Source organism: Sphaerodactylus townsendi, linkage group LG16 (genome assembly GCF_021028975.2).
Source record: "Sphaerodactylus townsendi isolate TG3544 linkage group LG16, MPM_Stown_v2.3, whole genome shotgun sequence".
In the NCBI taxonomy this organism is placed as follows: Eukaryota; Metazoa; Chordata; class Lepidosauria; order Squamata; family Sphaerodactylidae; genus Sphaerodactylus; species Sphaerodactylus townsendi.
This window is the reverse complement of record NC_059440.1, coordinates 17945175-17969295: the sequence shown is the minus strand read 5'-3', so window position 1 is coordinate 17969295 and position 24121 is coordinate 17945175. Positions and strand designations below refer to the sequence as shown.

Below are 24121 nucleotides of genomic sequence, written 5' to 3'. Positions count from 1 at the left end.
AGTGAATGCTCTTCTCCTGTTCACAGTTGGTTGCTGTGGGGCCTCCTTTTGTGGCTTTAGCTAGGGCTGTGTTCCTTTCTGGGCAGCTTTTGGTAAATAAACTGAATTGCAGCTTTTGATAAATAAAACTCAGAGGGATAGGGTGGCATCCGGGAGCTTGCAAAAGCCAACGGGAAGCCTCTTTAACTGCGCTCAAAGCCTTGTTATTTGGTGCTTGAGTATCCGAATACCAAGTTAACTGGCATCAACAGAGGGTGAGCTATAACCACTGTGCCCCGCACCTTCAGTCATGCAAATGCTCCACTCCCACCTGTGCAGCCAGCCAATTTTATGTCTTTAGTTGTTGCTGGGCTTCTGATAGCCAGTGCAACCAGATCATATCATTTCTGAGCTGCAAGTATGGGGGAGGGGGATATTGGCCCCATTGTGGCCTTGGTTCAACCCAGGAAAAACCACTGGGGAAAGTCTGCAGCCATCTCTTGCTCCATGCATTTGCAAACTTTGTTGTAAAATCAGAATTTGACTGTTAAGTCGCATGCAAGGACACTTCTGGTTCCAAATGCCCTATTTCGTTTAATCCTTAATAAGGGCTCTACTCATGCGGTGAGTTTGATCCCAATGGACGTCAATTTCAGGTAGCCACCTCAAGGTTGGCTCAGCTTTCTGTCCTCACCAGGTTGGTAAAATGAGTACCCATCTTGCTGGGGGTAAAATATAGATGACTAGAGAAGGCAATGGCGTACATACAATGTAACAGTCTGCCTAATGTCATAATGTGACACTATCCCTTAAGTGGGGAATATGTGTTTAGGGCTCTTTTTATTATATTACATTATATGAAAATATAGCTGTGAAAAGCACTATGTATCATAGGTGCTTTGATAGAGATCAGTTCCCGTATGATTATTTATGTGTAGTCATTGATTGGAATACAGAAAAATATGAAAAAATACAAAATTACCCAATAATCATACCAAATATAAATGTTAAAAAGCAGTTCACATTATTCACTAGAAATTTCTCATCAGTTCAGAGATCAATTCAAAATGCGTGAGCTGAACCGTTACCCTTTGTACATATTGCTGAGGAGGTAAAAAAAAGAAAAAAACGGTTTTAATGTTTTTATTTTTAACAAGAGTTTTCAATTTATTGTGTTCTTTTATTGTGTGCATATATGGAAGCCGCCTGGAGTTCTTTTGGGAGATTGGCGGGATAGAAATGTAATATATAAGTAAACATACATAAATTTAATTAAAAATATATTTCAGCGGCCACAGACTGCTGGAGACTGGTCTGAGGTCGCCTTGGTGGCAGAGAGCGGTCCACAAATTTAATTAAAAATATTTCAGCGGCCACCGAGCTTCAGGGAGTGACACGTTCTTGATAACTTGTATGAACTGGACGGGAAGGAGAAACGGGGGGCCACATTCCCGTCAGAAAAAGGCGGAAGAGAGCGCATGCGCGGCCTTGAGGGCCCCGGCGGCGATGATTGACGGCGGCGTCCGTTGGACGCGCCGGCCGGCCTCAACGGTCGCTTGGAGTGGGGGGGAAAGGCCAGGCGGCTCCTCCCCCCTCCCGCTTTCGCCTCAGCCATGGAGGACCCGCTGCTGTCGACTGCGCCGATCAACCCCAACAACTTCCCCGCCAAGCTGTGGCGCCTGGTCAACAGCCCGCGGTTCCGCTCCATCCGCTGGGACGCCCGCGGGGAGGGCCTCCTCATCGACCAGCCCCTCTTCGAGGCGGAGCTCCTGGGCGCAGGAGGGGGGGGCGGAGGCGGCGCCATGATGGCGGCGGGGGGCGAGGGCGTCTCGCCGCCGTCGCCCTCCTCGCCGGAGCTGTTCAAGACGACCAACTTCACCAGCTTCATCCGGCAACTCAACCTCTACGGCTTCCGCAAGGTGGTGCTGGGCCCACCGGGAGGAGGAGGAGGAGGAGGAAGCGGGCCCTCGTCGCTCTCGCCGCAGCCGTCGTCGTCGTCACCCGGCGGGCCGCTGCACCACTTCCACAGCCCGCACTTCCGCCGCGATCGGCCCGACCTGCTGGTGCACCTCAAGCGCCTGACCAGCGCCAACAAGGCCAAGCTGGCGGCCGGCTTGGAAGTCACCTGCCGGCCGCCCAACCGCTTCCAGCGCCTCCTCAGCACCTCCCTTCACGGCGGAGGCGCCACTACCAGTGAGGCCCTTCTGGTCCACCAGCCCCAGGCCGCCCCGCAGGGCCAGCCGGCTGCTTCGGCCGCAGTCAAAAACGGCGACGGCAAGCCCGGTGAGAGGCGTCAAGGTCCGGCTGAGCATGGGCAGAGGGCCTGCTAGGACGGGCGACAGGGTGCCTCCCACAAAGCACCCTGCAAGGCAAAGGAGCTCCAGTCCCGGCTCCTTTTAGCTTGCAGGCAGTTGTTCTGTAATATATGAAAGTAATGTGTTCTGTTGCTCTCGAGTGTGAACCATAAGTGGCACTTCTGAACATCCACAGAGTAACATGCAGCTGAGGAGCCCAAGCCAGTGAAGGTTACTGCTTAATTCACTGATTTGCACCTCCAGTAATGGAGTGCTAAGGTTACCCAGAAGGGCAGAAATGTAACATACATGTCATGTTGGTCACCTTCCTCCCAGTTAAAGGTAGCATACATAGGTCTCCTTCCCCTTATATTTAATCATCACAGTGTCCCCGGAATGCAGGTTGAGCTGAACAAAAGAGGCTGGCTCGAGCTTACCAAATGTACTCCATGCATTTGAATCCCAGTCTCCCTGGTCCAAGTTCTCTATACCGCAATTGTCAGTAATTTAAGAAGAAATTAATTGCTGGTAGGAAAGTGAGTTCAATTAGAATGACAATGACATTCTCACTTTCACAGCTGCTGCAGCCTAGCTTGGGGATTTAGGCATCAGCTCTTACACAGAGTGTATCTGTTGAGAATCACAGTAATGGAAGTGAGCATCCTCGTTTCACCCCCCAAAAAACCTGTGTGAAGATACATAGAGTACTCTTCTATCAATGCAATTAGTTCACATGCACATGGAAGGACTTTGTGGTCAACTTGATGAAATCAGATTGCTGAACACTGGGGCCATAGTTGCACAAGCATGCCCTCTGAACATGTACATTTCATTGCCAGTTCATTTTTGAATGCATGCATATTTCCACACATTTAGAGATGAGAAGGAATATCTTTGTAGAACAATCTGAAAATCATTACAGCAGAGTTCAGAAGGGCCATACAACCATGGAAGTTTGTATTGTCTCCTTTCAGATTGGTCTTTTGTGTTCCTCATTTAAGATGGGTAGTTTTCTTGACCTCTTGCCTGCACTTGCTTCTCTCCTATCTGTGTTACAATGCTGAGTTCAGGCATTCAGATGAAGTCCTACTGTTGCCATACATGACATCTTGAGCAACTTTGGTGGACACATCTGGCACCCCATCAACCTACACAGTTCTCATCCCCAGTTTACTTACTGTAGTCTGAAAACACTACTGAAATCAGCACAACCTCTGTACAAATAAATGTGTTCAGAAGCAAAGCACCCTTTCAGTTTTCATATACAATTTTCCTCCCCATTAAACCAGAGTAACAATCACCCTCAGGGATTTTAAGCACACGTGGTACAAAAAACAAGGCTAAATAAAGATGGGAGTTTATCCAGGGGCAGCTTCTCAAATCAGAAGGGGGGGGGTGCTCCAGCTCCATTCTGTTCTCTGTGCTAAAGCATGACAGTGGCTTGGCTAAGAGTCTCCTCCCACTCATCGCATCACTGATATGGACGGGGGGGGGGGGAGGCAGGACTATTTACATATCCCCACCCCTCCATCTCTGATTTGCTCTAGCAAGCAAGCTGTCAGCCCAGAGTGACTGCCTCTTGATGCTGTCCTTCCAATCACTTTGCATAAGGCATCTATATCTAGTGCTTTTTCAGCCTGTTTAAACAGCCATCTCTGTCTCAAAGAACACTGGGAATTGTAGTTTTGTGAAGAATTGGCAATACCCCACTCAGAATGGTAGTTCACAAGTTTTACAAGAGAAACAGATAACTGCACCAGTTGAAATTTATTTTGGGTATACCTCCTACACCAATAGTTTTCTTTATAATGCAGGCCAGTGGCCCCACTGGGATTTTATGCCATTGCACGGACACCTGTTTTCTCTGATTGACGCAGGTTTTTTCTCAAGGCAAAAGTGTAATGCATCGTTAAAGGAGAAGCATTATCTTGCAATGTCTTATAGAAAACAACTCTGGATAAACATTTTTATATATACCATCCATTCTCTCATGGTTCCTCTGGTCAATTCCTTGTTGTCCCAATAACAGCCATTAATAGTCATTCACTATAAAGCACCTACATTAACACTGGACAAAAATAATTAAGAGACAGGTCTTGCTGATAGGCTCACAATCCAACCATTAGTGCCGCATGTGAAATGTTAAGGTTTTCACTTCTGCACTCACCCATTTGTGGATAGTGTACAATGGATAACACAAAAGTCAGTGTCATTTTGTAGTTTCTTGACCCCCCACGCACACACAACCCCCCCCCCCCCCCCCCGCACACAGTCATGAGAGAAAGAAGTGCCTGTGTATGAAGACAAATGCCAGAGGAGACCAGGGCAGTCACGCAAAAGGAAAATAGCCAGTAACACTAGGGCAGGCCCACAAACCCTTTCTGTGCTGTAACTCGGTATTCCATTTCCCATGCATATCCTGTCCCCATGATCTTTGATTTGATGTGGTTGGAGAGCCAATGTGGAGAGTGCCACAATGCCTGGCAGAGCTGGTTCAGAAGCTGGGGAGGGAAAGGCTGTCCTCACCATAGAACAGCAGCATGTTTGCCTTGGCCAGCCCTGTTCTCAATCAACATCCCATACTTGGGGACACTTCACATAAAATGATTTTTCAATGCAAATGTCACATCCATATGGGAAAATGCCATACATATTGTAATATGTGACAAATGCAGACATGTCTGTTTTGGTCTGTGGTGCCTAGACAGGAATCCAGCAATTATGGCAAAATAGCTTATGCTTGGCATAAGCTGAGCAGTTTCCCTATATAGAAATTGTGTGTGTGAAAAGACCCTTTGCTGCTGGGATGCAATCCCTCTTTGATGATATGCTCCATCCATAGCACACTGGCCCAACAGTTCCCAGTCCCTGGCTGACTGGGTACTTCTGGTATCAGTTTGAACATGGCCCATTGAGTGGTGATTCAAGAGGGCTTGCCCCATAAATATGGGGTAGAGTGAATCTTCTTTATATAGCTACAGATCTTACAATCAAATGGCATTTTTGGATTCTGTACTGGAATTTCAGGCTGTGAGCCACTAGAGACTTTTCTTAGCTCTGTGGTTATATCTTGGGATGATTTGATGCCAAAACCAAGAAACTGTTGGTAATTAAGGACATCCTGAACCAGGGCCCATAAGCTTAAGAGAATATGCTTGCTGACTCAAAGAGGGTAATTTTCCCTTCACAGCCCACAAGTTATATTTTTAGGAGTTGCTTGCTATAAAATGAAGTCACTGTTCTTCAAGCAGCAGTGCTTAGAATCAGGGTCTGTGATGATTTTAATGCCTCTGGCCTTACATTTCTTAGCCAACTGAATCTCTTTTCCCCTTTCTGTTTCCTTGGGCAGCATCACTGACTTTAGGGCAGTTTCACCGGTCTTTTCGGCGAGACAGCTTATCTCCATACTCCTACCTGTCACCGTTGCACAACCAAAATACTTTCCCATTGAAAGGTTCGGATCGGACTCCTCTTCCTCCCAGAACATGGCCAAACTCCCTCGGGATGCTCCCAGGGCAGGTGGAGGCTTCTGCTTTTTCAGACAAAAGGGTCCCATTCCCTGTGCTCCAGAGGTTTCCGACAGAGGTAACTTACACTCTTCAGCCCAGCGCCACATCTGTGCACATACAGCAAAGGCCCCAGACGATGGCCACGTCTTCTCAGAAATACGGCAGCTATGCAGCTTCAGTGCCCTACTCCCAAGCCTACTACCCAACAGGTAACAAACAGTATTTTTCAGCAGAAAAATCCCCATGGTCATAATGTTTTTAAATTGCACATATCATAAATGACAGTAAGAAAATTATGTTTGAACGAGAAAAAGAGGGTTTCTTCTTAAACAACGTGACCTGAAGCCTCAAACAAATGCCCAGTTTGAATGGGACAAAAAGAGTAACCATTTTTGCAAAAGATTTTATGGCTACAATCTAAAATTTAATCCTACTACTTTCAGTTATCTTAAGCACATTTGATTTCTGACATAGTGGTTGTCAGAGTGGCCCAGAATTTCTGTGTTTTCAAATAATATTCTGTGCCCAGCTTAGTTTATTACGTGTTCTGCTATTGCTGATTTTTCCGGCTGAATTAATCTTCAGTGACTTGCATGTTCTTTGATTGGTGTCTGGGCACTGAGTTTGGTAGTCCCTACTTAGACTTGTCCACAGCTGCATGGTACCCAATAGTCTCCTACAGAAGTTAGAGAATCCCTCTTATTCTTTGCTGAACATAGCATTTCTTTAATTTTCTTAGTGGGACTGAAGATTGTTTCAACATTATGTATCTTCATCAGTTTCCCTATACATAGATCAGTGATTTTCCCACCACTCTAGGCAGTAAGCAATCAAATGGATCAAAAGACCAGGCTACTACAATGTAATGCCCTCACTAATTGATTATGCTATCTTCATGATTACTCACGTGCTAAATGGGTGGATCCCACCCAACACGTGCAAAATGTCAGGGAAAAATGCTGCTAGAACATCCACACAGCCCGGAAACCACACAACACCCCAGTGATTCCAGCCGTGAAAGCCTTCGACAATACATTTTTAATCATGGTTGTCTTAACTGTTTTTATGAAACCTAGGTAATGTTGTATCCTTAGTGTTACAAGACTGCTCTGTGTCTACTGCAGTAAAGTAACCTTCTCACGGGAAAGAATGGAGAAAAAACCCTTCTCTGGGCAAGTCTATATAAAGCTGTCCCCAGTGGACTTTGCTAATGGCATACATTCCAGCAAGAAATTGCCAGAGATAGGGGGGAAAATGGGTGACAGTGTGCCAACAGCATCTGTTTAGCTGTCTGCAGAACCCAGTTAAGCTGAAATTCTTGGCTATAAGCCTATTTCCAGCCTGCCACAATTTGTCTAGTGCAAGGTGACCCTGTTCTTGTACATGTTCTCCAGCAGGGGGAAAAGCTAGCTACAACTGAGCAATATGCCAGGATACGTTTGTGGAACCTATCAAACAGACCACAGCCACTGTCAGAAGATGCGGAAAGGAAACAGACTGCTAATGGCGCTATATGAATAATGTTGCACATGAGCCGTAAGATAGTTGGCATTTGACTGGGCAGAGATGCAAAATGGGAACATGGTAAAGATAAATATCACTTACAGTATGGCAGAATTGACAGTTCTTGGCAAAATCCATTTTCCATTGAGGTACACACACTTGACTCATACACATTCTGTTTGTCCATCAGGAAAATATATTTCACTAGGCCAATCTTGGTTCAGATTCCAGCTCACCAAATGCCTGAGATAGTTAGAGCTAGAAAATCGCTCAAATTTAATTCCTGTGTGCAGAAATTGGTCTACAACTAGTCTCTGTTAATTCTCCTGGACCTTTTGACGGCTTTTGATAATATCAACCATGGTATCCTTCTGTACTGCCTTTTGAAGTTGGGACTGGGAGACACTGTTTTGCAGTGGTTTCAGTCTTGGCTCAAAGGTAGGTTGAATGTGGCAGATGAATAGGTGGCAGCGATGGCCAGGATTACTTTTCACCAGCTGCAGTCCTTCCTGGTGCACTTTGCATTGAGCTGCCCTTCAAAATTGTCTGGAGGCTACAGTTACTATAGTTCGCTGTAGTCAAAACGTTGACTGGAGTGGGTCATCGGAACCATATGCTCATCTCGTTGCATCTACACTGGCTCCTAGTTTGTTTCTGAGCTCAATTCGAGGTGCTGATATTGACTTTTAAGCCCTATACAGCTTGGGGCCAGCATATCTTAAGGAGCGACTTCTTCCAAATGAACCTACCTGTCCTTTCAGATCATTGGGAGGGGTGTGTGTGTGTCTGAGACTACATTGGTGGTGACCTAAGAAAGGGCTTTCTTGGTTGTGGGGTAAAATTTGGAACTCTCTTCCCAAGGAGATTTATCTGTATCTCTGTGAGTGAAAACTTTTGTGTTTTGTTTGACATATCCCAATAGATGTTAGTGGTAGGGTTGCTAACTTTGGGCTGGAACATTCCTGGAGAATTTGGGGGCAGAATGGGGTTGCCATCAGAAAGTTGGGTAGGGTTGCCAGCTTCAGGCTAGGAAACTCTTGGAGATCTGGGGATGGAGCTTGGGGAGGAAAAGGACATCAAAGGGGTACAATTGTCATGAAATCTCCAGAGCATTCATTTTCTCTAGGGGATCTTATCTCTGTAGTCTGGAGATGAGCTGTAATTCTGGGGGATCCCCAGGATGAAGATAACGTGTAATTCCAGGAGATCTTCAGGAACCACCTGAAAGAGGGCAACCCTAGCTACTGGCCTCCCTCCTAATTGTTTTATGTTTCTTCTTCATGGTCTCTGAGCATCAGTGATTTGGAATATATATTGAAGTTCTAATGTTGACATGTTTTGATGTTTGTTACCTTGTAGATCCTAATTGGTTAGAACAGCAGATTAGAAACATTTAAAATGAATACATAGTGAAATACATAGTAGTTTGCATGACCTGGTCAGTTGCAGCAGGCTCAAAAAGGCTTCTGCATGTTGCACATCCACTAAATGCAGAACATGTTTTGAAGAGCGCCATAAGTAGCAGCAGATATGCATATGCAGCCTTTGGCATGTGGGCTTTCCTAGCTCAGAAGCAATATTCTCATGAGGCCAAGTGAGCAGCCACCACAATAATTGGGATGTGGATTCCATTGTAATGGCCAGGTTGGAACCAGACAGTTCTTCTGTGACAGAGGGTATTCTTTATCCAAGTTACTCCTCCCATTTATTGTCAGACACAAGGCTTATGATTCCAAACGATAAATTTATTCATTTTATTCAGTGTTCTCTTTTATCTCTACAACAACCATGTGAGGTTGATCTGTGTGATCTTCAAGGTCTAGATTATATTGGCTGATGCTTCCCAAAGTTTATTTGATAACCATATTTGGAATAAGGAAGGAATTTCCTTGAGGGTTTGTTTTTTTTTTGCTAGTTCCCCAAGCAAATTGCTGGTTGACTAGTTAAGACTATCAAGATTTTATTTCTTTAAACTCTAAATGTCTTAAACTCTAAAGGGGCTCATGGCTGCCTTCTGTTTTCTTTGGAGCATATCACAGTATGGATTTCCAGTAATAAAGTGTTTTCCAGTTTCTCTAAGAAATAAGCTATCCTTTCATGTCCTCAACAACTAGTTTATGACCAACTGCATGGTAATCACTAATTTGTTTCAGAGACTGAGATCTTCCTTCCTTCCTTCCTTCCTTCCTTCCTTCCTTCCTTCCTTCCTTCCTTCCTTCCTTCCTTCCTTCCTTCCTTCCTTCCTTCCTTCCTTCCTTCCTTCCTTCCTTCCTTCCTTCCTTCCTTCCTTCCTTCCTTCCTTCCTTCCTTCCTTCCTTCCTTCCTTCCAGCTAGCCACCATCATCGCAAATATAAATGTAATGTATTATGTGGTTGCAAGATTGTAGCAGGCATTTTTAGTCAGGAGGCGCCTAACTTCCCAATTGACATGCAGACCCCCTAATATAATGTTGCAAATTTTGTAATGCTTTTGTGGGTGTTGCTCCCCTGGCTGAAGCACGATTACACTTGAGTATTGTAGCAAACACCAGCAAGTGTATCCCTTTCTGTGGTAAAATTTGAAAAATCTTTTTGCTTTGTGAGGTCCTTTTCTGCCATGTTGTGGTCTGTATCTCTGTGATTTTGAAAAAAAGAAGTTATGACATGCAGGGTTGTTCCTATTCCATGCCACACTAGGATAAATACATCGCTAAAGACAACATCCAGAAATTTGTGATATATAGGAAGGCCTTTTACTTTTTAATCATTCTCTTCCTTTTCAGCTGTATTGCAGTGCTGCTCCCCGCCTACCCACATGGATCCCTTAAGTGGTTGTGCCAGCCCTACACCCTCAACATATACACATTGCACCTATTTCCAGGTGAGTCCAGTAAGTGGTCCCCAAGGCTGGGATCTATCAGCTTTTTTCAAAATGCTGCATGGGATACTTTCCTCCCCTTTAAACGGCACATACATGAAGTTGCCTTCTACTGAATTAGACCTTTGGTCCAACAGGGTTGGTATTTCAGATTCAGACTGGTGGCTTCTGTCCAGGGTCTCAGGCAAGAGGTCTTTCCCATCACCTGCTACCTGATGCTGAGGATTGAAGCTGAGATCTTCTGCATGGCAAACAAATGTACTGAGCCACAACCATTCCCCTTTGCAAAGCCCAGGGGGCTGTCTTCTCAAGCTATTAGTGAAATTCCTCCCAAATTAAAAAGCAGCTTGCCATATTATATGGAAGGTGAGAGTGCAGACTGAGGGACATAAACCCAAAGCTTCTTTGGGTGCATGGGACAAGCTGCACAGTTCTTTGGAGCATGAGGCAGAAGTTTCACCTTGACATCATGTACCTTTCACCAATACATTGGAAACTAGCTGCTGACAGCAAGAAAAAACCAATGAATGGGTCATCATAATTTGTATTTTCCTGCATGACAGTTACAGAACAGCACAAATGGATCCTGAAAATACTCGTTTGACAAGGGATTTAAAAATGTTAACAAATTGCAATGGTAAAGGAATGAGTTTTATTTCAAATAGAAACAGTTTTAAAGGTAGAAATTGGCCAAGATGAGGGATAGGGAAAATTGGAGATTGGATGGGCTGGGGAATGAGTAAAGAAGAAGAAGAAGATCAGGCATGGGGAAGCAAGAGAGGAAGAAGCCAGGGGCATTGGGGAGATTTTCCTTCCCCAACAAGCCCTTGTTGTTCATTTAACAAAACAAAACATAGTCGGGGTAGAACACACCAGAAAGAGCATTTTTTAGGGTAAGGAAAATGAATGGGCTAGCTGCTTCGAATGCTGTGATGATTTAAGGTGTTCCAGAATGGACAAAGACACTGCAGGAAGACTGGTTGTTGGAGAAAATGCAGGCCTTTGAAGACCTGAACAAAATGAGAAGTATTGCTATTATTTCACACTGCCACCTTTTGCCTCCTCAGAATCCACCAATGCAGTCTTCATACCCAGTTGAATTTTTGCCTTCCAACTGGCCCTGCAACCCTTCTGATGAAGCCAAGAAGACAGAAGTCAACTTGGAGGCCGTCTTCCAGATTGTGGATGAGATGCATTCATCTCCCAAACTAGAAATGGTGAAGGTGGAGCCGGTAGAGAACCAAGGTCCAGGATCCCAGCCCAATCGAGGCCAACAGTTGCTCATCAACCCAGGGAACAGCGAGACACCTACAAGTCAAGCCAGCCACCTAGAACCTCTGACTCCTGTTGGCTCTGATATTACGTCCTTTGTTGTGGAATCTGATCAAGCAATCGCCTGCTCTCTACCACAGTCTCCAGAGTTTATTTACACGATCCACACCACCGAGCCTGTGGAGAATGCTTCTGCTCAGATGATGCCGCAACCTGCAGCCATCCAGCAGACTCAGGTAAAACTGAAGGAACAACTGAACCAGACTTCAGCGCAATCATCTGTGGTGTTTGTACAGGAAGAACTTCCCTTCAGTCAGCAGCAGGTAAGATGATATATAGCCGTAGAAACATTCTGCAGGGAAAGCCACATCTAAGGATTTGTGTTTAAGCTTGTGTTTGAATTAGATTCACCACTGATATACTAGTGTATTTCATGGCACTGTCCAGTGGTGGCTTTCCAGGAGTTTTGAGCAGGACATACATTATTTGAGGTATTTCATACCTTGCATTGTGCAGTTCCAGTCACATATTTAGACCAGTTTAGACTTGACCAAGGAGCCCCTTGGTGCAGAGTGCTAAGCTGCAGTACCACAGTGAAAGCTCTGTTTATGACCCAAGTTTGATCCCAACAGAAGTCAGTTTCAAGTAGCTGGCTCCAGGTTGACAGCTTTCCATCTTTCTGAGGCTGATAAAATGAGTACCCAGCTTGCTGAGGGAGAGCAGCAGTGGCGTAGTGGCTAAGAGCAGTGGCTAAGAGCAGGTGCACTCTGATCTGGAGGAACCGGGTTTGATTCCCAGCTCTGCCACTTGAGTTGTGGAGGCTTATCTGGGGAATTCAGATTAGCTTGTCCACTCCCACACATGCCAGCTGGGTGACCTTGGGCTAGTCACAGCTTCTCGGAGCTCTCTCGGCCCCACCCACCTCACAGGGTGTTTGTTGTGAGGGGGGAAGGGCAAGGAGATTGTAAGCCCCTTTGAGTCTCCTAAAGGAGAGAAAGGGGGGATATAAATCCAAACTCTTCTTCTTCTTCTTCTTCTATAGTCTGCTTAGTAAATTATGTGACCCAGAGCTTTACCTTTACCTAGGACTTGGCTAAGAGACATTCTTTACTGTGGAGTGAAGTCTTCAAAGGAATATCAGGCCTTACTTAAACACACTGCTCTAAAGTCCATTTCTGTTGTGGTTTGTTTTTTAAGGGCAGTCCCAACATCAAGTGTCAGACAAGTCCATCAGAGACAGTTGTGTCTTCAGAGCAGATAGGATTCCTCATTTCGGAGGTGGGTCCCCTCAGCAAATCAGTCAAAGATTCGGTTTCCTCCATCCAAAGCAAATGCAGAGAAAGAAGGAGCAGTTCACAGAAGGGCAAATCTCCTGGTAAGATCTATAGGTTTTCTGAGCGTACTAATGCGAATTTATTTATATTGAACACTCCAGTGGTGTGCGTGATTGCAATTAGACAAAAATGTAGGAAACCCGCAATCAGATCTTTTGACATCATTAATTTTAATAAGAAAAACAACGGTGGATGTCCCAGTATTGGTTCTGGGTCATTGTGCTGGGGGGGTGGGGCGGGGGGCAGGATGAAGTTGTAAACTTTTTCACTATATTCCTTTCCCAAATCTAAATCTTTTCCTAAATCTACTGCCACGTTTGCCTTGCTGGTGAAAAAATTCAGGTACCGGTAACATTGTATGATTTGAGATGTGGGGTTCTGGTGGCTTCTTTGGAGTTCTTTGCAATGGTGAATAAATAATTCCCCAAAAGCCAAATGGTATTAATGATAGTTAATCCTAAATGAGGTTTGAAGCTAATTATAAATGCAAGTTAGAAAGCAAACCATGGTTATCCCAGGTTAGCACATAACCACAATTAAAGATCCTGGGAGAAAATTTGGAGATCAGAGGAGAGGGAGTGGAGGATCTTATGATGCATTGGTGGTCATCTTTAAGGGATCTGTGTGGACCCTGTGAATCTCAAGTTATGAGAACAGAATATTGGTTTGATTACTGTGAAGAAGTAGAGCAAGTAGAAGTAGAGCAATACTTCAGCTGTGCGTGACAAAATCTCACTGCTCTTCCTTCCTGGAGGGCTAATTTTTATCTTGCAGATCACGAGGATAGTGTAGTGGGTAGAGTGTTGGACTTGGAATTGGAAGACTCAGTTTCAAATATCCATTCTGCCATGGGTGGCTTTGGGCCAATTACGTTTTCTTAGCCTAAACTATCTCACTGGGTGGCTGTTGTGAAGATCAGTGGAAGAAGGGAGAGTGATGTTGGAAGCCACGTTTGGCCCCCATTGGGGAAAGCAGGTTGCAAATCTAATATCTAAATAAATAAAATTAATATATTGCATCTAACAAACATGAGTCTGGAATCCTCCAGGAGAAAAACAATTCAGAAGCAAGTTCTCAATTCCCTCCCATTCCTTTGCCCCCACCCCTTAAAGGTGGTTTGCAAGGGTTGATAAGCAGTTACTGTTGTTGTTACAGTGTAAGGTGTAAATCCATAAATCCTTCTGGAAAAGGCAAATACTGAAATGCCCTTTCCATTCTTCCTAGATCTTCACCTGCTCGTGGATGTGGCTTGCAAACAAGAGCACTTTCCAAAGGAAGAAGAATTAAGGGAGTGAAAAACTTGGTGACCAGTCTGTGCAAACAGCGAGCAGTGCCTTTCCTGGCAGGAGCACTCTGGGAACTTTTCAGTTCTTGTTAACCAAATGCTCTTCACCTCTGCTCATTTTTTTTTTGTTTTACTGATAATCAGTCCCACCCATTGTTTTTACAGCTCCTCTTTAATAGGTTCATATTCTTTTCCTACTCAAAGAATAATAATTAATTTGCCTAAATTTTTCAAAAGTGTAAAACCTGGCAAATGAGAACCCCTAACATTGGTAGAAAGATGTCCCAACTGCAGGATGTTTCTTATTCGGCACCACGAACAGCAGCCAGTATTGGGCACTGTTCTCATTTCTTTTGGGGACCCGTTTGAAGGAGGATCTTTGCAAAACAAGTACATTTGGAGGTCACAAGATCTATGGTCTGAATGGATCATTGGTTCTGGGAAAGACACCCCAGGAAAGAGGAGCTCATATTCTAGATGCTTCCCTCCCAAAATTGCTTCTTTCTTGTATTTATCCTTTTTTTCCTCCCAATGATAAATTTTGTTCTCTGTAAGAAAACCGTGGCTGGATCTTTTACGTTAATTGAGCATTCTTGTGTTTTAATAATTTCCTTACTCTAGAGATGCTTCATAGTAAATTAAGGCATTTGTTGTTAACTATCTTAGCTTAAATGTGTTTTCATGGGCTCTTTTAACTTGTTATAACTGTATTTATTGACAATAGATTTTCAAGAACAATGGTTTTATACTCCTATTTATTCGTATGGTAAGGACCTGTGTGAATGATGTTGCATGATGAGAATGTGCTTCCACCTTGCTTAACTGTCTTTTCAGGATCAGATCACTGCAAGTGTGGGGGGAAAATGGATTAGGAAACACTTGCAGAAGTTGATAGAGTGGTCAGATCTATTATCCCTTTCATCTTTCTGCACCTTACAATTCAGCTGCATTCATTATTTCTCAGTAGACCCACAAATGGTAGGATGAACCAAAGTCACATCTGCAAATCTGGCCTTCATTCCATGCTGAGAGAACCAGAAATCTAATTTTAGATCTCAGCACATGAATGGTGTACCACTTTGCTCAGCTCTAGCTTTGCCGTAGATTGTTAAATAGTATAAGATCACCATCACTCAACCTTTGAAGGCTTTGTTTGCCTCTCTAGAAAAGGCAGACATTCAGCATGCACACAATTTTTTAAAAATGTTGCCCGTTTTGTTCCTTTGCAGGGTCTTTGAAAGGTTTAGATTGAGACACCAAAATAGGTTAGTGAAAGGATTGGACCTCAGACTGAGAATGATCCCCAGGAATTAAAAGGCAGAGAAGTTTCTTCTCAGTCACAGTTGCACAGGGTTATACCAACGTAAGTTTTTTTTTTCTGAATGACAAACAGTTCTGGGATTGGGACTGCCGTTTTAAAGCCTCATTAGGAAACGGCAGGATTTATTGGCTTTCCAAAAATAAGAGGCCAAGGAGCTGGATCTCCTGCAATGGTGACTCGACTTGACTGACTCTTAAGCATTTGGAACATAGCTAAAGGGAAAGGACATTCCCAAGACATTCACACAGGCTAAACGAATCTGTACAGTATGGCATGAAATGGATGCACCTTCTTAGTGTTTCTGCAGTTTGAGCCCAAATGTATGTATGTAGTCATTAACGCAATAAAAAGACAACTTCATCCAAGCACACTGTTAGTTTCATTTGTGAGAGGGGAGCATTTTGTTTACAGAGTGCAGTTCTGCTGAAGTGAAATTGTGAATGAGATTTGTGGGTTTTTTGGCATTTTTCTTGCTACAGCAAAGAAAGTGCAAAGCGATGTGCAAAACAGGCTAAAATGACTTCTAAGATTCCTTACAGTTTTAGTCACGGTGGGTACAAGAGAAGAGTTATAGTTAATAGTTAACAAAGCTGTAGTATAAATACATACCCACTGACATAGTGTAGGAAAGATGTCTGAATGTTTGGCGCTTAGCAAGTTTTTGATGGCAAGTTTCTTCTGTTGTCCTAGATGAAGCAATCCTCCAAAGACCTGAATTATACTGAAATATTGGGATGTTGCCATGGAGTTTCTGTACATCAAAGAACAGGCTAAGAACCTGAGGTGCAGACATACAGCCCTAAGCACACTTACTTGGGAGTAAACCCACTGAAAGAAGTGGGGCTTACTTCCAAGCAAACTCATATAAGGCATGGGCTGCATATATTATCAATTTACCACTTGCCAAGTTGTGACTTCAGCTTGCAGCCATGCTCTGAAGTGTGGTCTGAGAGCCTTACTCACCTAAGTGATGTAAGAGGAGGATTGATAGTTTAAAATCCAGGTGTCTGACACCAGCCTGACCTGAAATCTTCCTTACAGTGACTTCTGGGCAGGAGGGGAAAGGCAAGCCCTCCTAAATCTGAAGTAGCAGGAGCTGAAGTCCAGCCGTGGAGGCGCACTGTCCTTCCCACAGCCCAAGACATAACACAGCAGTGAATCAGTCCCCGCTCCATTTGGGAAGTTACTTTTAGACACTGGCTCGGTGCCACTTAAAGTGCCACCGCCAGGCTAGGACAAAGGCCAGGTGGTGATTCTCATTTTCCATGTTGCCTTCAGCTTTATTTTGCTTTTGCTTTCCTTCCCTTGCCACATTCTGCCTCATGGTTTTGCAGGATCCACGCATGAGCCTGGTTTGCTTACGAGTGAGAAGCGGCTAAGCGAGGGCTGTGCTTGAATGCAGTTTAGCCGTGGCTCAGGAGAGGGAGACTAGGAGCTCTGAGAACCAGACTGAGGGGGTGGGGTGGTTGCCTTGGGCAGCTCCACCCTCACTTTTGTCAGCAGGTAGAAAGAGCCTGCAGTCCCAGGGGAGGGAGGCAGAGAGCACAGGCGTCCACTACTCACAGGTTTTAGAGGGGGGTTCTTTTTGCCTTCCAGGAGCTGCTCTAGAAGTGCTTCTCTGGAAAGAAAGCTCTTCCACGGCATCTGCAGAACCTGCCCAAGCCACTTCAGCACCCCGGTCCCTGAAGGACGGTTACAATCCCTACTGAAGCAGGCTTCCAAGGTTTGCTTCTGAGTTTGCTGCTGCCACTGCCGCTGCTGGAGATTCGTGGTTTCAAACAAACTTCTCTCTCACTCCCTCCTTAGATGGCTTGCCGCTCGTCTCTGCTGGGAGAAAGGAAGAGCCTTCTGCTCCAATTCGAAAGGAGCTCTCAGCAAAGCTCCTGGATTCCTGGCAAGCCATTCTAGGTTGCTTGGGGAAACTAGATTTCAGCCACGCCTGGCCCATAAGCCTTCAGCCTGGAGTACTTTTTTTTTTCTGATTAAGATTGTGGGATTTCACATTTACCTGCACAGAGTGTTTCTGTGAGTCTCTCCCCTTCTCTCAGTAACCCGTAGGTAAGATTCAGGCCACATTTCGATTGATCATTGAAAACTTTTTCTAGCTAGCTTTTGCAAGAAAATTTCCAGCTGTTAACCTAGCCCCTACGGATTTTTTTTTTTTTTTGCAATCAGCCTACCAACTGTGGCTTTGCTGGCCTACTTGAAAACGATCGTTTTCTTCCTTGATCGAACAACCAGTTCAGACGATAACGCGTGGTGATTTTTCTAGTTGCGGAAATTTACGTGAGGCATATTTTCTGCTTGATAACTGGGATACCCTCCATTTATATTTTCCGTAATTCACCTCTAAAGGCAGAGAGATGAATTCCATTGTTTTGCATGGGAAAGGAATGACACACACAGGTGTACATCTATAGTTGTTTTTCCTGTTTGGGCCTTTTTAACTTCAGAGATACTTTTTTTAAAATTAAGAACCGTCTTGTTGGTTTAATGACTTCGGGGAGCTTCAAGTTGTATCAAAAAGGACACTTCGATGGAAAATTCCAGGCTAGAAAATACATTTTAAAGTCTGCAACCAGGTGAGTGTAATATTAGCATTCGAGGTGGGCCTAATTTTTCTTTTTTTAATCTGAAGACTATTGTTTAATATTTTTTAAAAGTAAAACTGGTTTGTTGTTGTAAGTACTAAACGGGACTCTCTTTTCAATGAGCGTGGATTTTAGCGCGTGGCTTCAACAGAAGAAAGGAATAAAATAGCATTGCCAGAAAGCCTCCGGTTTTGGCGGATAAACTTTAACAAACTCGAAGTTAGAAAGGCAGCCTAGGGACGGACCCTGCTAGAATATAAACACTGAGTGGATGGGGAAAACAGAGGTTGTCTCCCATGGGGACCTGTCTCTCGCCAAGCAGTTCCAGCACTCTTCTCAGAAGGACCAAACAACTTTTTGCCCCATACGCGGTTCGTGCCCCCTTCCTTCCGCTAACAATGTCTGAATTCATCTGGAGGAGGAGACGGACCTAATCTGGTGCTGCTTCTGATCTTGAGGTTTGCACGTGGCACAAACAGACTGTGAGGGGGACAGAGGAGAACCTGGAGGAAGGGGACTGCCCTGTTTCTCATCGGGCCCCCTTAACTGCCTTTGCAAAGAGGGCTTTAATCCTCAACCCTTTTGCCTGTTTGTTGGAACCTGCTGTCTGGGTGAGGACGCATTCCTGAGCAGTATGTGTGGCCGGAGCGCACTGCTGCAGCTGGGAGCATGAGTGTTGGCCCCCAGCTACAGTTGGCAGTCCTCTGGCCTTGGCTGCTTATGGCTACGCTGCAGATCCGACTGGGGTACTCTGGACTGGCGCTGGCAGCCGTGGTAGAAGCCGACCGATCGCTGGCCCAAAAGGCAATCATTCGGGTGACCCCTTTCAAGCTGGAGCCTCTCATGCTGGAAGGAGTCTTTGCTAGCATTGCGGACGTGACCCCGGCAGAAGGAAATCTTCTGCAGGTAAGAAAGGCTTTATTCTCTCTTGGGGTTGGCTGCCAGTTTGCAAAAGCGTGCCTGGGTCGCTAAACACTGAAGGGTTTTCTTTCTCAGGGAGCTGCCTGCCTGGTTGTTCTGCAGGGTTGTTTCTGAGAGTATTTAAAATGCATGCATTGTGTCTTGAAATTATTCCCCTTGTGGTTGCTAAGAGAGCATAAATTGGCAGAGGGGGTCCCAAGGTGATTGTTAACTTTGTTTCCTGTGAATGCTCTGCTGGACTCTTTCTTTGGGTCCCTCCATGCCTGTTGTCTTCAGAAATCACTTTTCTTTTAGACATAAAGACTGTCCAAATATTCACCTTTGGACCTTGTTGATTGCCTTGTCCCATATACATATAAGTGGAGAGGCCGTGGCTTAGTGGCAAAGCATCTGCCTTGCATGCAGAAGATCCCAGGTTCCTTCACTGGCATCTCCTTTTAGAAGAGTCATGTAGCAGGTGATGTGAAATACTTCAGGCCCTGGAGAACCGCTGCCAGTCAGAGTAGATGGTTCGCCACCACGGGAGTAGATCATAACTGGCTTTGCTAGACCAAGGGTCTGACTCAGTAGAAGGCAGCTTGAGTTTCAGTAGAGGGCAGTAGTCTCAGTAGAAGGCAGCTTGAGTTTCAGTAGAAGGCAGTAGACTCGGTAGAAGGCAGTAGACTCGGTAGAAGGCAGCTTGAGTTTCAGTAGAAGGCAGTAGACTCAGTAGAAGGCAGCTTGAGTTTCAGTAGAGGGCAGTAGACTCAGTAGAAGGCAGCTTGAGTTTCAGTAGAAGGCAGTAGACTCGGTAGAAGGCAGTAGACTCGGTAGAAGGCAGCTTGAGTTTCAGTAGAAGGCAGTAGACTCAGTAGAAGGCAGCTTGAGTTTCAGTAGAAGGCAGTAGACTCAGTAGAAGGCAGCCTGAGTTTCAGTAGAAGGCAGTAGACTCAGTAGAAGACAACTTGAGTTTCCATGAGACATAAACTTCAGTTACGGAGTTCCACGTTGTGGAGACAGAAAGTTGCTCCAGGGAGCTTTCCACAGGCCATGAGAGCAAGAGCCAATCAGGTAATCCAATGCCACTCATAGTTTCTTGAGACGTTCAATTTATTGTGATAAAGCACAGCTGCTGTTGTCTACATGTGCCATCTTGCTTTGCAACCTGTGACTCACCTCGCGGGGTCCTCACATGACTTGAGTTAATTGTTCTCCAGCCGAGAAACACGAAGCCCAATCAATGTGATTTTCTTTCTTTTTTTACCAATTTCAGCTTGGAACTCTTTTCAAGTTGCAGATTGCCTGCAGCAGCCATATTGGTTGGACTGAAATAGTAACTCATTTGGAGCAACGACAATATGGTGGGGGGTTTTTTTGCTAGTCACAAGGTTTATTTCTTGCTGCATGGGACCATGGGTCAGCATCTAGGGGCAGGAGAGCTAAGACTTCAACTCCTCAGGAACAGGACAAAGGGGATTTATTCTGCTCTTTGGGAAATAGACTTCAGTAGACTTAGAAGAGCTTGGCTTGATGTAGGGTTGCATGGCTGATGGCCTTTTCTTCTTGGGAGGAGTTGTGGCTCTCACTCAACATGTGCTGTGCTTTCAAAAGGTCCCAGGAGCAAAGAGTGTGGTGTGGTGGTTTGGAGTGTTGGACAGGATCTGGGAGACATGGGTTCAAATACCTACTTGTGCCGTGGAAGATCATGGATGACCTTGGGCCAGTCGCACTCTTTCAGCCTACCATAAAGGGTTGTTGTGAGGATAAGATGGAGGAGAAGAGACTAACACAAACTGCTTTCGGTCCCCATCGGGGAGAAAAGCAGGGTATAAGTGAAGCCAACAAAAATAAAAAATTAAATAAACTTTCATGGCATTTCCCATTTAGAGGCTCTCTCAGGTAGCAGAGAGTGGGAGGTCGGCTGTTACCTGAGACCCTGCCTTCAGCCAGAATGGACAATATTGTGCTATATGTACCAGCTCAGCATAAGACTGCTTCAATCTGGGGTCGCCAGGCCAGATTGGGAGCAAGGGGAGGGTTGCCTCGCCTGGTTCGTGGGCCTGATAAGTACCCTTAAAAAAAAAATTGATGGCTTTATTGGACAATATGATAAGGATGGAAAAGATGAAGGAACACCTGAGCTGTCTCTTGTAATTCCATTTGGCACGGTTCTTCCTTATTCACAGTCTGGATGGAGGCCTCATGCTGATTTCTGTTAATCACGGACCTGGTAGCAACATGGAGATGGTTGACATGTTGGCGCTGGGTTCAGATCCTTTCTTAAGGATTGATGAAGCTGCTTTGGGCTAATCACTCCCATTTGGTTCCCCATATCTCCATTTTCGGATTATCTTATCTGGCAGTGGTAAACAAGTTTATATAGCCTAGAACTTTACCTGATCCTTAGAAGTGACATTACCACAGCAAGAGACTGATTCACACATTACAGAGTACACAGGTTGGGTCTGGGGTCCTTGAGTACCGCTTGAGCTGGGCAAAGGATGGTCAGCCATAAGGCGCCCAACATAAATCAGGCCTCTGGTGCAGACCAGGACAGAAAGAGGAAAGAGGAGGTGCGCTGCAGAACGGACCCAGCAGAACAAAGAAATATAGATGGCTCCAGTAAGCATCCAAGCCACATTCTACAGGAAAAGAAATCCCCTAGCTGGTGATGGTAAAACTCCTTTCCACCTCCACCCAACAAGTGACCCCCATTTGATGCTGACTGTATGCCTCCCCGTGGTACAGGAATCGCCTCCTGAAAACTGAGGAGCAGGGGAAAGTGGCAGAGGAACTACCTGACTCCAGTGGGTCCCACAAATAAGTGGTGTGGTTTTCCTACTAGCAGAGAAATAATATATTGTCCTTCGTAAAAATTATCCCACTGTCGTGAAGCACATGCAGTCTTTCGCAGCACACACCATTTTTCAAGGACACTTCCAGAATTCCATACTTTTAATATTTACATCCCTTTTCTGCTTCCTAGTGTAAGTGGAGGCGACCACTTGAGAGATGACCACACAACGACTTGCAGTCCACAGTCTTTGTGTGGTCCCAGTGACTACTGTAATTCTGCCAGATTGGCCCATAGAATATCTGTATGAAGTTTAAGGCTGGGTGGCCGGATGGCCTTCACAATGTCCATTCGAAAGGGTTCCAAAGGCCAGTTGTATTTTGTGCCAGAAAACCCACTTATGGTTAATAATTATACAGGCTGGCAGTAAGGAAACACAGTCAATGGACATGGGAAATGAAAGATATCCATTTAAAAGTTTATGACCCGCTGGGTTCAGGACAATCAGGAGGTACTGAAATATCAGGTCAAATAAAATTTTAGCGGCAGCAGAGGTCAGCTGCTGAATTGGTATTTTCTTAGCATTGTACATTTACCATGATTTAGTATAGGGCTGTCAAACTTATTTATTACAAGGGCTGGATATAACATAAATGTGACTTGGTTGGGCCAGGCCCTGGCAGGGGTGGGGGTGGATGCCTCACCTGGCCCCAGAACAGCACTGGGTGGGGGGGGGGGGTGGCGCCTGGACTGGAAAGGCCACAGTGGAGTGGGGTGCCTACCTTGAGAGTGCTGATCAAGCCTACGAGCCATCTGAGGCAACCCTCACCTTCCAATCTGGGGTCGCCAGGCCAGATTGGGAGCAAGGGGAAGGTTGCCTCACCTGGTTCGTGTGCCTGATAAGTACCCTAAAAAAAAAAAAACAGATCCAGACCCCTGATTTAATAGTATCCATACTTCTTTTGTAAGAAATATTAAGGACGTTCTACTGAAGGACCATTTGAAAAAAAAATACTAATCAGAGTGCTGTTTCTTCCAACTCTGCAGCCAGGTCAAAACATGTTAAAGAAAAAAGTGGTGGTGGTAATGGTGAGGTTACCCCAGAACAGTAGTATTCAAAATCAGGAATTTTGTGGATTTTGAAAAGGAATGCACATCTTTACTACAGTGTGGCTAAAGACCCAGGTGGAGAAGGTCTTCTCTTCTATGCCAACATATGTGGTTAGCATGATGTGAATGCACCTATGAGTGTTGGTAAGGAAGAGAGCTAGGAGGGGTACATCTTGACTTCACCAGCAAAATATGATGGTTATTTATTTATTTATTTTATTTATTTATTTATTTTTTCGATTTATTATACCGCCCCATCCCCGTAGGGCTCTGTCATGCTAAATGATGCTCTAACTATAAGCAAGGCTGATCAGTGGAAAGGGTTGTGTGTCTGCATTCACTGGAGCAGGTACACGGGAAGACTGGATATTCCAACCTCCAAGCTTCGGTACCAAGGAACTGGTGGCTAGAAAGTTTAGCCCCTTTAACCCTTTCTAACATAGTTGGGTGTGTGGTGGTGGTGAATCTCTTCCAAGCAGTCTAAACCATGGCTTGGTTTGGTTTCCCAGTCAAACATAAGCATCTAGAAGTGAGCAGATGAAGTTTGACCCTTGCTTTGGGCAGTTCTAGAGCAAAGCATGGCCTGACTAGTCTTGTGTGCCTGGAATGGGGATTATTCTGCAAGATCAAACTTTGTCCCCAGTATTGTTTGATGTCTATAATTGGTGGAAGATCACTCATCGGTTTGGAAACTGGCATCATCCGAGGGACTCAGTGATGGAAGAGCCTAATTCACCAGAGCTTGCCATATTCATCCTTGGTATCTGTTGATCAGAACATCAGCCTTTCATTGGACAGCTTTCCTTTTCAATCAATCAAGCTATGAGTTAAGAAATTGGTAAAAAGTCAAATAACAATTATCTTATCCAGTGGTGTCAACTGTTTCTATGGTATGCTGCATCAAAGAGACCATTATCTAAACACTGTTTTAATAAGAGGAGTGATAAAACGGAGATCAATGGGAGCAAGCCACTCATAAAACCAAGGATGCTGGTAATTATTCTTGAAAGTTTTAATTGTGATGAGGATAAAAGGGTGAGCCCGCTGTCAAGAAGACCAGTGGCCTTCATTGACCCACTAAGCTACAGGCGTGTGACATCATGGGCATTCTGAGACAGAATTCTGAAGTCCCTAGTTTCAAGGACAGGAGCATGGGCAAGCACCGAGACCAAGACAGCTGGAGATAGAATAGGCAAGCCAAGTCTAGGACTATAGTGACAAACAAGCTGTGGAATTAGAACTGTGGAGAGTCAGAGCTATGGAGGAATCCCCTCTAAGGGTCAGAGTGGAAGAGGAATCCCCTCCACCACTATGTGACTTTGCTTCTTGTCTTTCTTTCTGTGCTGATGCTATAGCAGCACAACCTTTTAGC

The 24121-nt window shown here is 44.9% G+C and overlaps 2 protein-coding genes across 2 annotated transcripts in view; both read left to right on the top strand.

Annotated features, from left to right (window-relative positions):
- Window positions 1-1592: 1592 nt before the first annotated feature.
- On the top strand, window positions 1593-14043 carry HSF5 (heat shock transcription factor 5). Its single transcript, XM_048519606.1, has 6 exons — window positions 1593-2262; window positions 5638-5991; window positions 10048-10145; window positions 11210-11737; window positions 12612-12789; window positions 13973-14043. The coding sequence occupies exons 1-6, from the start codon at window positions 1593-1595 to the stop codon at window positions 14041-14043; spliced, it is 1899 nt and encodes a 632-aa protein (XP_048375563.1).
- Window positions 14044-16914: 2871 nt separating this feature from the next.
- RNF43 (ring finger protein 43) overlaps window positions 16915-24121 on the top strand; it is a 38653-nt gene continuing 31446 nt past the window's right edge. Inside the window, exon 1 of the mRNA XM_048518608.1 lies at window positions 16915-18851. Coding sequence (XP_048374565.1) covers window positions 18615-18851 — 237 coding nt within the window. The 5' untranslated portion in view covers window positions 16915-18614. The remainder of the gene's footprint in view (window positions 18852-24121) is intronic.

What these genes read in the sequence shown, in the direction of transcription:
- HSF5 (XM_048519606.1), top strand. Translation starts at nt 1,593, where the DNA reads ATGGAGGACCCGCTGCTGTCGACTGCGCCGATCAACCCCAACAACTTC. An exon ending in AAACGGCGACGGCAAGCCCG is followed by an intron (nt 2,263 to 5,637) that starts GTGAGAGGCGTC and finishes CACTGACTTTAG; the next exon opens with GGCAGTTTCACCGGTCTTTT. An exon ending in CCAAGCCTACTACCCAACAG is followed by an intron (nt 5,992 to 10,047) that starts GTAACAAACAGT and finishes CTTCCTTTTCAG; the next exon opens with CTGTATTGCAGTGCTGCTCC.